The sequence below is a fragment of the Macaca thibetana genome, chromosome 11 (genome assembly GCF_024542745.1).
Source record: "Macaca thibetana thibetana isolate TM-01 chromosome 11, ASM2454274v1, whole genome shotgun sequence".
Classification (NCBI taxonomy): Eukaryota; Metazoa; Chordata; class Mammalia; order Primates; family Cercopithecidae; genus Macaca; species Macaca thibetana.
Window position 1 is genome coordinate 50,938,568 of NC_065588.1, and position 15,522 is coordinate 50,954,089.

General features: G+C 50.4%; 2 protein-coding genes across 6 annotated transcripts in view; both read left to right on the plus strand.

The window, feature by feature from the left end:
* Window positions 1-14,983, plus strand: part of PDE1B (phosphodiesterase 1B) — a 292,990-nt gene extending 278,007 nt beyond the window's left edge. For all 3 annotated transcript variants that reach the window (XM_050748883.1, XM_050748882.1, XM_050748881.1), the window contains 14 exons: window positions 2,638-2,751; window positions 4,921-5,103; window positions 5,283-5,349; window positions 5,954-6,070; window positions 8,321-8,461; window positions 8,869-8,969; window positions 9,077-9,202; window positions 9,330-9,431; window positions 10,841-10,961; window positions 11,291-11,372; window positions 11,730-11,838; window positions 12,301-12,431; window positions 12,953-13,073; window positions 13,588-14,983. In XM_050748883.1, coding sequence (XP_050604840.1) covers window positions 2,638-2,751; window positions 4,921-5,103; window positions 5,283-5,349; window positions 5,954-6,070; window positions 8,321-8,461; window positions 8,869-8,969; window positions 9,077-9,202; window positions 9,330-9,431; window positions 10,841-10,961; window positions 11,291-11,372; window positions 11,730-11,838; window positions 12,301-12,431; window positions 12,953-13,056 — 1,498 coding nt within the window. In that variant the 3' untranslated portion in view covers window positions 13,057-13,073; window positions 13,588-14,983. The remainder of the gene's footprint in view (window positions 1-2,637; window positions 2,752-4,920; window positions 5,104-5,282; window positions 5,350-5,953; window positions 6,071-8,320; window positions 8,462-8,868; window positions 8,970-9,076; window positions 9,203-9,329; window positions 9,432-10,840; window positions 10,962-11,290; window positions 11,373-11,729; window positions 11,839-12,300; window positions 12,432-12,952; window positions 13,074-13,587) is intronic.
* The window catches only part of BLOC1S1 (biogenesis of lysosomal organelles complex 1 subunit 1), a 1,086,347-nt gene that overhangs the window by 19,912 nt on the left and 1,050,913 nt on the right, over window positions 1-15,522 (plus strand). The window lies entirely within an intron of this gene.

Below are 15,522 nucleotides of genomic sequence, written 5' to 3' on the forward strand. Positions count from 1 at the left end.
ATGATCTGGGTGACAGAGCGAGACAGTGTCTCTTAAAAAAAAAAAAAAAAGCAGGCTGGGTGCAGTGGCTCGTGTCTGTAATCTCAGCACTTTGGGAGGATGAGGTGGGAGGATCACTTGAGGCCAGAAGTTTGAGAACAACCTGGGCAACATAGCAGGACCTCATCTCTACAAAAAATTAAAAAACATTAGCTGGGCATGGTAGTACATGCCTGTAGTCCTAGGTACTCAGGAGGCTGAGGCAGGAGGATCGATTAAGCCCGGCAGGTGGAGGCTGCAATGAGCTGCAATTGTGCCATTGTACTCTAGCCTGGTTGACAAAGTGAGATCTTGTCTCAAAGTAAAAAAAAAAAAAAAAAAAAAAAAAAAAAAAGCAGATCCCTGGACTGTACCCTCAGAAATGCTGTGGAATTAGACTTAGAATCTATATTTTTTACATGGATGCAAGGTGATTCTGATGCTGGTGGTCTACAGACCACATTTTAATAAGTACTGATTAAGAGTTAGTGACCTGCTCAAAGGCTCACAGCAGGAAGTACTAGCTTTGAATCCAGGATTTCTGCCTCCCAGACTCGTGCTGCTGCTGGATACATCTCACCAAAGCTGCCTCCTAAGCCTTGGTTTCTCATTGTAAATGGGAATGGCAATTCCTTCCCCGCCTCCCTCCTTCATAGGCCCATTGTGAGGATAAAATGAGGTAATGTAGGAGAAAGCACTTTTAAAAATGTAGAGCTGGCAGCATTGTTAGCGATTATGCAAATACATGCAAATGAGTACCGTGGGCGTGGCTGCTCACTTTGGGAGCCAGTGCTGGGATGTGGGTTTCAAAAGGTGGGTCGAGAAGGGAACTGGAAGAACTTTGGTGATGGGCATTGACCCCTGGGGAAAGTTTTTGTAAAAAGGGCCAAATGAAGCAGAAGGCTGGGGTGGGAATCTGGGGGAGAGAGAGAACTATAGGGAGAAGAAGAGACCTTCCTTCCTTTTTGGGTTTTATGTCCCCAGATTTGAGGGCCCCTGGCAATGGGGACTGATTGGCAGAGGGAAGCCCCAGCTTGTGCCTGGGCACCAAAGGCAAAGCATACCTCTTTGTTCTGTGATCTCTGGGCTGGGTACTCTGGGAGATACTGGCTCATAGCCCCTTTCCAGCTCATTTAGCTGGGAAAGCCTTTTATGATATCTCGCCTCTGTTCCTCCTCCCTAATGAAGCTGGAGCTGGGGCTGAGCTTTACTAAAATCATCCTCTTTCTTGTTAAACAACCTGCTGTTTCCACTTGGAGATGGTGCAGCAGGAAGGCTGGAAGTGAGATTTGAGGATAGCCCTCCAACTTCTTTGCCACTTTCCCTTCTGTCCCATTTGCTCTCAGATGTGTTGTCCAGGACTGCTAGGCCCTGAGGTGAGAACTGGCCTGTGATGCTTCCTGGGGCTGGCTATTTTGGGCACCCCGATTCCAAAGCTGCTGAGACCCTGGGATTCTAGAGCTACTTCTGTTCAGGAACGCCATTGTTCTCCCTCCCCCGGCATCCCTGGGAATTGATGCTAATTTCAGCCTCTGGTCCCTGACTCATTCTCTTCTCCTCCCTGACTCATAGGGTGACCTTGGGTTTTTGAAGCCCCTCTCAGTGGGGAATTAGGATGGCCACCATTTCAGCCCCGGGTTGGTTTTAGGTGGGTGGGGCAGGGTGAAGGAAAGGAGAGAAAGGAATGTTTAACTGCTTTCATTAAAATCACCATCTGAAGAGCTTTGTTTGCTTTGTGACTGCCTGGGCTGAACTCACCAGACTTCTAAGAAGTCTCCCAGTTAATCATCAAACCCCAGAATTTGTAAGTGTAAAACATGAGGTGATTGTTCCTTCAGGCAAAGCATCCAGTGAGTGAGATCCCTGGGCCCACCCCACCACTTTTATCCTGGAGGAAGCTTCGGTGGGGACAGAGGCCGGGGGTGGGTATGGTAACTCTGTCAGAGGTTCTCTCTGGTGTAAGACTGGAAAGGCAGGGGTTAACCTGGCTTTGTCCTGGTTGATGGATTCTGGAATCATAATCCATTAGCTTTGCCTGCATGGAGAGAGGCCAGGCGAAAGCATTCAGATTTGTCTTTGTTCTGTGCTTTTGCCATCCCTGCCAGGCACAGAGGGGCTGTGGACATTTAACCCCCACCCCCCACACCATGACCAAGAGACAATGAAATACTCTTGGGGGCTATCTTGATGGCTATTGACCCCAAAGCCCTCTCCCATGGGGGAAATAAGCAGTTTCAACTCTTGATTATTCAGGCTATGGAACAGATCATCCTAAAAACATAACTCCAGGGGCTTGTACCTGCCTAATTCTGCTGGGCCCTGGCATTTTAAACAAGACTAAGCACTGACTAAAGAGCGGGTTTTGAGAGGTTAGCTGGTAGTGGGGATGATGGAGTCAGAAAAACCTGGCATTAAACTTTGGGTGTAGATAATACAGGCAGTGGCAATAGCCTGAGATTTAAAAAGGAACATTAGCTGCTATTATTATTAATGTTGAAATTATTAACTGTTTACAAAAGACTGAGGATGTTTCTGTAAAATGTACCTTATTAGGGGGTATCCTGTTCTCATGATAAGGTAGCTGTGCCTAAGCAGCCTCTCTGTATCTGCTCCCTGCAGGCTGCGGTACATGGTGAAGCAGTTGGAGAATGGGGAGGTAAACATCGAGGAGCTGAAGAAAAATCTGGAGTACACAGCTTCTCTGCTGGAAGCCGTCTACATAGATGAGACACGGTGAGAGAGAGACCGACAGACAGAGAAGGAGAAAGATGTCAGACATAGTGTTCCAGAGAGAGGGGTTAAGACAAAGATAGACACGTGTGGCATGGACAGAGACAGGAAGAAAGAGACAGGGTGGACCAGATATAAAGAGCTCTAGGTAGTGGCTGGGCACAGTGGCTCACACCTGTAATCCTAGCACTTTGGAGGCCAAGATGGGTGGATTCTTTGAGCCCAGGAGTTTGAGACCAGCCTGGGCAACATGGCGAGACCCTGTCTCTAAAAAAAAAAAAAAAAAAAAAAAAATTAGCCAGGCATGGCGGCATGCTCCTGTAGTTTTAGCTACTTGGGAGGCTGAGGTGGAAGGATGGCTTGAGCCTGGGAGGCAGAGGTTGCCGTGAGCTGAGATTGCACTGCTGCACTCCAGCCTGGATGACACAGCAAGACCCTGTCTCAAAAAAAAAAAAAAAAAAAAAAAAAAAGAGCTCCAGGTATCCAGGGAGAAATAGTGGTAGTAGAGATAAAGAAGCAGAGGCAAACAGAGAGATGCAGAGATAGAGACAAGCACAGATATCAAGAAGGACAGAAGACTGTTTCAGAGTTGGAAGGCGCCTTAAAGCTCATCTATTCTAGTGTGGAATGCCTCCAGACGTTGCTGCCCAACATGGGAGCCACCATCCTGGGTGGCTATCCAGCACCTGAAATGTGGCAAGTAGGAACTGAGATGTGTATGTAAAATATGTGATGGATTTCAAAGACTTAGAAAAAAGAATGTAAGATATATTATTCATATATATATTTGTTTTTTGTTTTATTTTTGTTTTTGTTTTGAGATGGAGTTTGCTCTTGTTGCCCAGGCTGGAGTGCAGTGGCGCGATCTTGGCTCACTGCAACCTCCGCCTCCAGGGTTCAAGCAATTCTCCTGCCTCAGTCTCCAGAGTAGCTGGGATTACAGGCGTGCGCCACTATGCCCTGCTAATTTTTCCATTTTTAGTAGAGGTGGGGTTTCTCCATGTTGGTCAGGCTGGTCTCGAACTCCCGACCTCAGGTGATCTGCCCGCGTTGGCCTCCCAAAGTGCTGGGATTACAGGCGTGAGCCACCACACCCAGCTGGTGTCTCATTAATTTATTTTATAAGGCTGGGTGTGGTGGCTCATGCCTGTAATCCCAGCACTTTGGGAGGCTGAGGCAGGCTGATTGCTTGAGCCGAGGAGTTCGAGACCAGCCTGGGCAACATGATGAAACCCTGTCTCTACAAAAAATTAAAGAATTAGCTGGGCATGGTGGTGTGCACCTGAGTCCCAGCTCCTTGGGAGGCCGAGGGGGGAGGATCACCTGAATCTGGGAAGGTTGAGATTGCAGTGAGCTGTGATCCCACCACTGCACTCCAGCCTGGGCGATAAAGTGAGACCCTGTCTAAAAATACACACACACACACACACACACACACACACACACACACTATTGGTTTCATGTTGAAATGATATTTTGGAGGTACTAGGTAAAATAAAATTTATTGCTGGGCACGGTGGCTCACGCCTATAATCCCAGCACTTTGGGAGGCCGAGGCGGGTGGATCAACTGAGGTCAGGAGTTCAAGACCAGCTTGGTGTGGTGGTAGGCACCTGTAATCCCAGCTACTCAGGAGGCTGAGGCAGGAGAATCACGTGAACCTGGGAGGCGGACGTTGCAGTGAGCCGAGATCGTGCCACTGCACTCTGGCCTGGGCAACAGAGTGAGACTATGTCTCAAAAATAAATAAATAAATAAATAAATAAATAAATAAATAATAAATAAAATTTATCATTAAAGTAAATTTCATCTGTTTCTCTTTCCCTTTTTAATGTGGCCTACTAGACAATTTAAAATTTCATATATGCGGCATTTTATTTCTATTGCATTTTATTTCTATTGGATGGTGCTGCTCTATAGCATCCCTGAAAGATGCATTCCATTTCCTGCTTAAATGCTTTCATAGTTGGGATGCTCACTGCCTCACACAGAGACCATTATCGGAGATGTTAGAGAAATAAAAAGATATAGAAAAAGAAAGGAAACAGGGTTGAAGACAGAGAGAGAGCTGGCATGAGAGTTACTAAATGTGGGGTATGACTGGGTATAGGGTCTCTGGGCTGTGGAAGCACCTGCTGTCTTTCCTCTGTGACTCCCCTTCTGGGGTCTCAGGCAAATCTTGGACACGGAGGACGAGCTGCAGGAGCTGCGGTCAGATGCCGTGCCTTCGGAGGTGCGGGACTGGCTGGCCTCCACCTTCACCCAGCAGGCCCGGGCCAAAGGCCGCCGAGCAGAGGAGAAGCCCAAGTTCCGAAGCATTGTGCACGCTGTGCAGGCTGGGATCTTCGTGGAACGGTGAGGCTCGCCCACACTCAGCCTCCCTCTGCCTTTAGCTGTGTCCCTCTTTCCCAGCCACCCTGGTCTTCCATGACCACCAGCCATATGATCCCATGGCTCATCTCCATATCCCCAGCTGGCCAGACCTCCACTCCCAGACCTTCATATGTGGGCTTCTTCTCATTGTTCTCTCTTAGGATGTTCCGGAGAACATACACCTCTGTGGGCCCCACTTATTCTACTGCGGTCCTCAACTGTTTCAAGGTGATCTCTGGGTTTTTGGGAAAGAGGAGAAGGTTGGGGGATGGAATAGCCATTGGGACTTCTAGACCCTGTTTATGGCATGATTTTTGCCTGCCTTTTTTTTTGTTTGAGATGGAGTCTCACTCTTGTCACCCAGGCTGGAGTGCAGTGGCGTGATCTTGGCTCACTGCAACCTCCGCCTCCCTGCAAGCGATTCTCCTGCCTCAGCCTCCTGAGTAGCTGGGATTACAGGTGCCCACCACCACGCCCAGCTAATTTTTATAGTTTTAGTAGAGATGGGGTTTCACCATGTTGGCCAAGTGATCTGCCCACCTTGGCCTCCCAAAGTGCTGGGATTACAGGCATGAGCCACTGCGCCCGGCCTGCCTTCCCTTTTAACTGTTGTTCTCACATTCGTCAAAACAGCTTTTGCCCACTCTAGGAGCAAACTCCTGACTTCCTGTCTCTCCCATACTGAGGGATATATGGGAAGAAAGAGGCACACTTCACCATCTCTTTGCTTTCCTATTTATCAAGACTTTGTACTCATGGGAAGTCCTTCTTGAAGTCTAACTTCAACCCTTGCTGCTGCTGGAAAGCAACATAATCTATGGTTTCTCCACAGAACCTGGATCTCTGGTGCTTTGATGTCTTTTCCTTGAACCGGGCAGCAGATGACCATGCCCTGAGGACCATTGTTTTTGAATTGCTGACTCGGCATAACCTCATCAGCCGCTTCAAGGTTGGGCAGCATCCTACCTCTACCTGCAGGCAGGATTCTCCACTCCCCTCATGCCTGTTCTAAAAGCCTCCCAACAGACAGATTCCATAGATCCCCTCACTCAGTCTCAACAGCAGGGAAGTCTCCCCACGCCCACGCCCAGTCTACCTTTTCTGTCACTTGCCGCAGTCTTAGTTCCAGACTTCATTAATTGCTTTCTAGGGGGAGATTCTAGGTCTGCAACCATCTAGCCTGGGATTCTGCTCCCTCTCGCTTTGCTTTCTCCCCCCAGCTTGTCCTCTCTAGGCTGACTTGCAGTGTGGACACTGGAGGCCTGGAGTTCAGATGCTGTCAGCCAGTGCCCTTTGGGACTGGAATCCATGTGTTTCCTGGATAAAACTGACCACTCCCTCCCTGTCCCCCAGTTCTGGTCTCTGTGCAAGGAATTTTATGGAGAAGGTCAGCTCTTGACAGGCTGGGGTGGGGTTGTATGACGGGGGGACGATGTGTGAACTTCATTTGCTCTTCAGCTTGTCTGGATGGGAAGAATTATATGAGAGTAAAGTCCTTCCTAGATCCTGTACCAGGAGGGAGCATCTTTTGGGAGGGAAAAAGTGCCAGGAGAAAAAAGAAAACACTTGCGCTGGAAAAACCACATTTGGAAGTAGAGGGTGAGGGAGGTTGAGGAGCCATAATGGGGATATTGGGTCAGCACTTTGGGGAGCAGCAGGTGTTTACGGTGAAGGGAAACATGGATGATCTGAAGGGCCATAGAGGGGTGGTCAAAGGAGTCCAGGTGGAGAGTCCCCTCCCAGGCCATCTTTGGGAGGTCATTCCATCTGTCCTCTGCCTCCACTTCACTAGAACAAATTATTTGTGCATGTGAGCCCTTCCTCCACCCTTGACTCCGCCTTTTACAACTCCCTAGGGAGTTTCCAAAACTTTCCTGAGATGCTCAGTTGAAATTTTCTTAAGTGCCTTCTGGAAGCCTGTTCTGCAATTTTACTCTCTTCTTTCCACTCCTGCCCTCTCCAGGACAGAGAATAGCAGGGCTGTCTTTTTCCTAAGACTTTTCCCAGCTCATGTTTCTCCAAACTGGCTCTCAGACTTCAGTCACTAGCTTCTCCTAAAGTCTGCCTCCTTACCTGAAAGTACTGGGTTTGGGGGACCTCAAGAGTAGCTGTTTTGGGTTGGGTTTGCCCAGTCCCAGTCTGCTTTGCTCCAAGGCAGTTAGAGGAAGGAGGCGGTGCTTATTGTTTTAGTTTTCTTTGATGGTAGGGCCAGTAGCAGCTGCCCTTCTCAAACTCCACATTCTCTTCCTGGGCACCTAGCCCCTCCCCTACTCCTCCCTTTTTCTTCCCTTCCCTCCAGGGACGCCATGGCAACGCAAAAGCAAGGGCAGTCGTCATGGAAACAGTCCTTTAAAATTTCCTGAATTTGGGGCACAGCCCTCCAGGGGTGCGGGTGGGGGATGTTAGGGTCTGACTGACTAGTGGTGCTTCTTCTGTGTCTCTGTCACTGTGTTGCTCATCTCTACAGAAACCTCCCGAGTCCTGAACCTTTGTCCCTTCCTAGCCTCCAGAGACTCAGGGACAGATCACTAGTCCTGTCCTCTGGGAGCCTTGAGCCTTCTGAAGGAGGCAGACATACCCTAAGGGTGTATACAGAGACAGGGACCGAATTCAGAGTAGCTGGACAGAGCTCTGGCTCATGGTGCTTTTGTGTGTGTTTGTGGGACTGAGGGTGGGGGTACTGGTGCATGTAGACGGTAGGTGGTCAGAGAGTTTCTCAAAGGAGAGGGTAACCCACATCTGGCTGGAAGAGTCCTCTCTAGGTCATCTTCTTCATTCCCTTGCTTCCAAGCCCTTCTTCATGGTTTTAGATTTGGGGATGGAGTGGGGTGGTTGGAAGGTAGGAGGGAAGTTTTCCTTTTCTTTGAAATCTCCAGGGAAATAATAATAATTATGGCTATTCTTTAGAGAGCATTTACTAAATGCCTTGTACTTATCTCATTAATTTCCAGGTCGGTGGTATTATCTTCATTCTGCAATTAAGTATCTGAGGCACAGAGAGGCATGTGACTTTCCCAAGTTGCACAGCCAGCAGGTGGTAGAGGCAGGATATGAGCCAGGTTTACCTGACTAGGTCCTGTGCTCTCTCCCTATGCCACACCGCCTTCTACAGAAAGCTGAGGTTGTTGATCTTGGTCTGTAGTCACCACCATTCCTGCAGATCCTTGATATACCTCCATTTCCCCCACCCTCCCCGCAGATTCCCACTGTGTTTTTGATGAGTTTCCTGGATGCCTTGGAGACAGGCTATGGGAAGTACAAGAATCCTTACCACAACCAGATCCATGCAGCTGATGTTACCCAGACAGTCCATTGCTTCTTGCTCCGCACAGGGATGGTGGTAAGTGCCCTGGAGATGATTCTTCTGTGATTCAGGGCCTATGGCTACAGAACTGGGAGGTATAGAGTATACTCCCATTTCCATTTCTCCTCTTTGGTTCTTCTTGGGCACTCCAAAGCCTTTGCAGAGTCGAACTGGATTAAACTCATTCTAGAGAATTCCCAGGTAGACTAAAACTTCTTGGACAGTGCTAGGGACATGTGCTGGGATGCAATGGGAATGTTGCAGGTTCGGATGGAGGAAGGTCCTTGGCCATTCCAGGAGCTGAGAAACCTGGCTGCATTAACCAAGAGCTGGCCTGGAAGCATGGAAGGGATGGGATGAGTGGTCTAGCCTGTGTGTGGAGGTTCTTGGGCAGTGACCAGCAGGCATCAGCCCTCTCTTATTCTTTCTCTTTCCTCCTGTAGCACTGCTTGTCAGAGATTGAGGTCCTGGCCATCGTCTTTGCTGCAGCTATCCATGATTATGAGCACACGGGCACTACCAACAGCTTCCACATCCAGACCAAGTGAGGGGTGGGGATGTGGCAGGGGCAGGAGAGGCCAAGCGGAGGTGGGGGAGGTTGCCAGAGTCCCTTTTTACAGGGGGTGGTCATGATGACCTGTGGCTTTGTAGGTCAGAATGTGCCATCCTGTACAATGATCGTTCAGTGCTGGAGAATCACCACATCAGCTCTGTCTTCCGACTGATGCAGGATGATGAGCTGAACATTTTCATCAACCTCACCAAGGATGAGTTTGTGTGAGCAGAAGCCAGTACTTGGCATCCCTAAGAGCCTCCCTTACCACAAACCCCATTTTCCACTTCCTGGACCTCCTGCCCAGCAGCACTGAGGGGGCCGATCGCTTCTTTTTTTATGTCCACTCAGAGAGCTCCGAGCCCTGGTCATCGAGATGGTGTTGGCCACAGACATGTCCTGCCATTTCCAGCAAGTGAAGACCATGAAGACAGCCTTGCAACAGCTGGAGAGGTGGCATCTGGTGGGGTGTGGCTGGGGCCAGGCCAGAGGGAGGGCTGTGTGGACTGGGGGTATACTCAAGGGTAGTTGGTGTGCCAGGTCTTTACCTGGATGTAGAGACTCCACTGGCTCCAGGTATCCGACTGCATCTCTGTGTAAATGTGGTGTGTGTGGGGGTGTGTGTGTGTGTGTGTGGCCTTACATTTACATACACCCTAGGCAGCTGATCCACTGGAGAGTGCTTTGGGCTGGGAATCTAAGATGGGGGTTCTTATTGCAGCTCCAGGACAGGCTTACTCTGGAATGTTGGAAAATTCATTCGACCCTTCTGGACCCCAGTTTTATTACCTCTGAAATGGTGGAAATGACATGCCTCCCCCAACAACAGCTTGCCCCTATTTCCTAGTCTCCTAGGGCTATTGGGAGAGTCATATGAGGTTTAAACAAATGCACAGAACAAATGCCATAATTGCATCTAATGCTGCTTAAAAGTGGGTGGGAATGTATAAAAGTGTGTATGAGTGGACTCTGTGTGTGTCCTGAAGGTGTGTGTTAATCTCTGTGTATGGTGTTTATGTGTGGGAGGGTATGCGGTGTCATAGCGGGTTATTGTTGAGGGTATAATAATTATTATTACTATTCTAAATAATATCTACTGAGCACTTATTATGTGCTAGACACTCTCCTGAATACTTATTTGTTGTTTGTCACTTAATTCTCAGAACTACTTGATATGTCGTAGGGTTGTTATTTCCATTTTAGAGTTGAAGAAAATGAAATATGGAAATTTTAAGTAACTTGCACAGTGTCACACAGCTAACATGTGGTAGGTATAGATGTGAACCCAGGCCCTTTGATTCTAAGAGCCTGGGCTCTTAGCTACTAACCTGTGCTGCTACCTAAACATACATAAGTGTGTGTGTGTCTGTGTGTGGTGTGTGTGTGTGTGTGTGTGTGTGTGTGTGTGTGTAGCTTTGGAGGGTGTTTGAAATTATGTGAGGCCAGGCGTGGTGGCTCATGCCTGTAATTTCAGCACTTTGGGAGGCCGAGGCAGGTGGATCGCTTGAGGTCAGGAATTTGAGACCAGCCTGGCCAACATGGCGAAACCTTGTCTCTACCAAAAAAATACAAAAATTAGCTGGGTGTGATGGCATGTGCGCCTGTAGTCCCAGCTACTCAGGAGGCTGAGGTAGGAGAATCACTTGAACCCAGGTGACGGAGGTTGCAGTGAGCTGAAATTGTGTCACTGCACTCTAGCTTGAGCAACAGAGTGAGACCCTGTCTCAAAAAAAAAAAAAAAAAAAAAAAAAAAAAAACAAAAAAACCAACAAAATAGGGTGTGCATGGGAAATTAGGGAATGGTCCAGGTTTCCTTTTCCTTAAAGATCAGTCTCCCTTGCCTTGCCACCCGCCCCAACCAGGATTGACAAGCCCAAGGCCCTATCGCTACTGCTCCATGCTGCTGACATCAGCCACCCAACCAAGCAGTGGTCGGTCCACAGCCGCTGGACCAAGGCCCTCATGGAGGAATTCTTCCGCCAGGTAGTGTAGCATCTTTGCTTCCCCTGTGCCTATGGGGGCCTTCTCTCCCCTTTTGCCCTCTAAGTTCCCCACTTATACTCCATATCCTCCTTTTGCTACCTGTAGTCTCTGACCTGATACCAAATCCTTGGGGTAAAATCCCATTATCCTAAAAGCCTAACAATAGTTGCATTTCATTTGCATATATTTCATTTGCATATATTTCATTTCCAGGTCAACATTGCAAAAATTTCACACAACCTCCCACCCCTGCCACCTGCCACCTGTACCCCAGATCTGGTAGGTCTGAGGTATCCTCTCCAGCTTTCCTACCCTGCTCTCTCCTCTAGGGTGACAAGGAGGCAGAGTTGGGCCTGCCCTTTTCTCCTCTCTGTGACCGCACTTCCACACTGGTGGCACAGTCTCAGATAGGTGAGTGTTCTCTCCTGCAGGAAGGGGAGGACTGGGAAGGGGAAAAGATACTGCCTGGGTCAGGATTGCTCCAAGTCCTCAATCCCCCAAACCATTCTTCCTGTAGAGGAAAGCCTACTGTGCTAGAGCATGGGCTCCTGGGATAGGAGGCCAGGGGCTGCAATGGCAGGGAGGAGCTCTCTGGGGCACCAAGACATCATCCCAAAGCCTGCCCCGCATTGGGAAGTTTTCCGCCCCAGGTTACCTCTCTGGCCTCTTTCATAAGGAGCCAGGGGTCCTGGCAATGCCAGCTGCATCCTCTGCCTAGCCCTCCAGATAAAAGTGAGACATCCCTATGGCATTGCTCCTCCACTGCAGGGTTCATCGACTTCATTGTGGAGCCCACATTCTCTGTGCTGACTGATGTGGCAGAGAAGAGTGTTCAGCCCCTGGCGGATGAGGACTCCAAGTCTAAAAACCAGCCCAGGTGAGGGTGGCTGGGGTAGCCAGCTGTCCTGGTTCCGGAAGGCGGTGGTAGGGAGGGAGTTGGACTCACGGAGAGGACCGACTCACAGTTGTGGTGGGATGGTGGGGAGGCAGGCTGCTTCGAGCTTGGGAGTCCCTCTGCCGTCAGGGGCAGAAGGATGGGATCAGAAGGGTGTGACCTGTGCCTGTGCTCCCCTTGACCATATTTTTGTTTCTTCCATTAGCTGTCTTTACTGCCTTCTGGAGAATCTTGTTTTAATTTTCCTTCTACCAGGAGGGAAGATGTGGAGAGGGAGGGGTGAAATGAGGGGGAGAGGGACAGGGACTTGGGGAATATCTAGTAGAGGAAAAGAGGAAGACAAAGTTCCCTGAACCTTCTCTTGGTCTTCCATGAGTGGGCTAAGGTGGTTCTGGAGTGGGCTGGGTCTTACCTCTTGGGGCTGTTGGGGTGTTCTGCTTCTAGCTTTCAGTGGCGCCAGCCCTCTCTGGATGTGGAAGTGGGAGACCCCAACCCTGATGTGGTCAGCTTTCGTTCCACCTGGATCAAGCACATTCAGGAGAACAAGCAGAAATGGAAGGAACGGGCAGCAAGTGGTGGGCACCGTGGCAGAGGGTGGGGGTGAGAACTTGTGTGGGTGGATCATGGAGCACCAGGATGTCCATTTTTCTTAAGCTCCTGGGGAAACCCTTCGCCGGACTCCTTGAGTTGGGAATGGAGCTGATCAGACCAGTTAGATCACAGGAAAGACTGGCCCAGTGACCTGGGATGTTCTAAGAATGGGGGCTATAGAGTTGATAGAGACAGCCAGATATTCCACAACCCAAGGGTCCGTGTGCACACCGTGGTCCCTGTAAATGGGGCCCCTGCAGATTTGGCTAATTTGGTGGCCCTGGCTGGGAAATCTCTTCCTGTGTGAGGGGGTGGTAGGGTGGTGTTGAGGGTTCTGAGTTTTAGCATGGCTACAGAGGCTCGTCCCAAGTGGGGATGGGTTGAATGTAGTTCAGCTTAAAGGCAGGTTGATGGATGAGAATCCCTTGTTTCTCCACATACTCCTTGGGTTCTGGGGAAGAATGCTTCTTGGCCTAAGCTCAGCCTCCTTTATGCTCCTCTACAGGCATCACCAACCAGATGTCCATTGACGAGTTGTCCCCCTGTGACGAAGAGGCACCCCCATCCCCTGCTGAAGATGAACACAATCAAAATGGGAATCTGGACTAGCCCTGGGGCTGGCCCAGGTGAACCTGTTGTGGTGGAGGGCATAGCAGAGCTGGTGTCTATCGTGGCATCTTTGTTGGGTCGTCTCTGGGCTCCAACAGATGTGACATTCTCTCTCCCTCCTTTGAGCAGTAAAATGGAGGGAGTGAAGACATAGAATGGAGCCAAAGTGTGGGTGGAGCAGGGAAATCCTCCCACCCTCTTCTGTCCCCAGTCCCTGCGGGAAGAAAGGAGGTAGTTTCTCAGAAAGCAGCAGAACAGTGTGGGCCCATGCCAGGTGACAGCTAACCTGCACCGCACCTTAGGGAGAGTTAGGGAAAAAGGAGCCCAGCCAGGGCACACGGCTCAGTGAGGGCAGCTAAACATGACTGCGACTTCAGCCCCTATTCACCCCCTTGGCTAGGCACCCTTCTGAAGGGCATTTTTTGCACAACTCTACTCGAGACTGAGTGAGGATCAGGACTTGGAGAAGGAAGGTCAGGTTGGAGGTGAAGGCCAAGCTCAGGGCACTGAAGTTCCTCCCTCTTTCCCCAGGTCTTCATTGAGTCCAAAGTGTTTGATGTCATCAGCACCATCCATCAGGACTGGCTCCCCCATCTGCTCCAAGGGAGCGTGGTTGTGGAAGAAACAACCCACCCGAAGGCCAAATGCCAGAGATTTGGGGTTGGGGAAAGGGCCCCTCCCCACCTGACACCCATTGGGGCGTACTTTAATGTCCCGGCAGCAAGAATGGGGAACTTCGGGCTCCCAATGGTCACTGTGCCCATCCCTTAGCCTCTGGATTCTCTTAATGGCCAGGTGGCTGCCAGGGAGCGGGGAGCTTTCTGGAGGCTTCCCAGGGCCTTGGGGGAGGGTCAGAGAAGCCAGCCCCCTGGGACCTCCCCCATCCTTTTTGCCTCCAAGTTTCTAAGCAATACATTTTGGGGGTTCCCTCAGCCCCCCACCCCAGATCTTAGCTGGCAGGTCTGGGTCCCCCTTTTCCTCCCCTGGGAAGGGCTGGAATAGGATAGACATCTGGGGGTTTTCAGAGCCCTATGTGTGGGAAGGGGAGTGGGTTCCTTCAGGGCATGGTACCTTTCTAGGACCTGGGAATGGGGTGGGTAGGACATCCTCTTCACCCCAGAATTGCACTGCTTCAGCCCCATCTCCAGCCTGATCCTCTGCAATCTTCCTTCTCTCCTTTTCTGATACAGTGACTGGGAAAAAAGGAGCCATTGTGACCAGGGGCTGCGGGAGGCCTTCCCTGGGACCTTCCTTGGGACTGGTCTGGGACCCTGGGGCTTGTCACCTGCCCTGGCTGAGTCCTGAGCCCTTTGCCTCCTTCCTCTCGCCTGGGGCTGGGAGGCTCCCATCCGACTAATGTCTGTAATGTGCTTTGAGATCTCCCCAGCAAAGCACCTTCAGGATGTATCGACACCAGCTGGGTTAGGGTCAAGGGTGCCTGGGGAGGGTGAGGTATAATCCAGTAATCCTGCGTTGCTAAAAGAGAGGGTCTGTCCCCTCCTTTCCACTTCCCAGAACTGGCCCAGCTGCAGGCACTAAGAAGCTCCTCCCCTGAGACAAGTGAGGGGTGGTGGGTGAAAGGCAGATGGAGGAGGGGCTCAGGGCTGCTGCCTTCCTGTCCTCTGGAGAGAACCCAGCCAGGCGCGGTGCCCCTTCCTCTCCTCAGGCTCCTCCTTGCCCCCACCTTGCCCCGGGAAAGGCCAAAGTCCAGGTGACTGCCCTCCTTCTTTCCTGTAAATACCAACCATGCATTTGTACAGTGGGCCCTGTTCATGCAAAATCCATATCCATGGTCTCCTAGACCTGCTATCCTGATACTTCCACCCTACCCCACCCCGAGTAGGGCAGAGATGCATGTGACTCACCCCTGCCCTTGGTCTCCCAGACCCCTGCTATAGCCAGAGAACAATAAAGAAGGGAGACCAGGCCTGACTGTGTGTGTTCACTGGGTGCAAGTTGACCAAGCATCTTCACATACATACACTCTTTCCAGCGGGACAAAATCTGGGTGAGGTGTTCTCCCTTTTATATATATATATACACACATTTAGGTATGTATCTGGGCAAGCTGAGGCCCAGGAGGAGGCCCCGAGGGCTCACAGTAGCTGCATGGCAGAAGTGGGACCTGACGCTTCTCAGGCTCTGCTCTTTCCTCTGTACCACATGCTTCAGCAGGGAGGGGGAAAGAATCTTGCCTTCCCTCCTTTCCTCTCTCCCACTACCTAGGAAAATCAAAAACAGCAGCAGGAGAGAGGCCTGGCCGTGAGATCTGAGACAGTTTCTTCTCGTATGCTTGGTTTTTGTCTTATCTGTCCTCAGTGTCTAGGACAAGGGAACCCTTCCAGTCTCCAGCATGGGCCTCTTCATTAATAGCCACTGTGTTCTCTATCCACTGTTGCTAACGGGTTGAATAACGGACAGCGGTCCCACAGCTGGAAGAGGGAACACATCCTGAAGCTTGGGAAT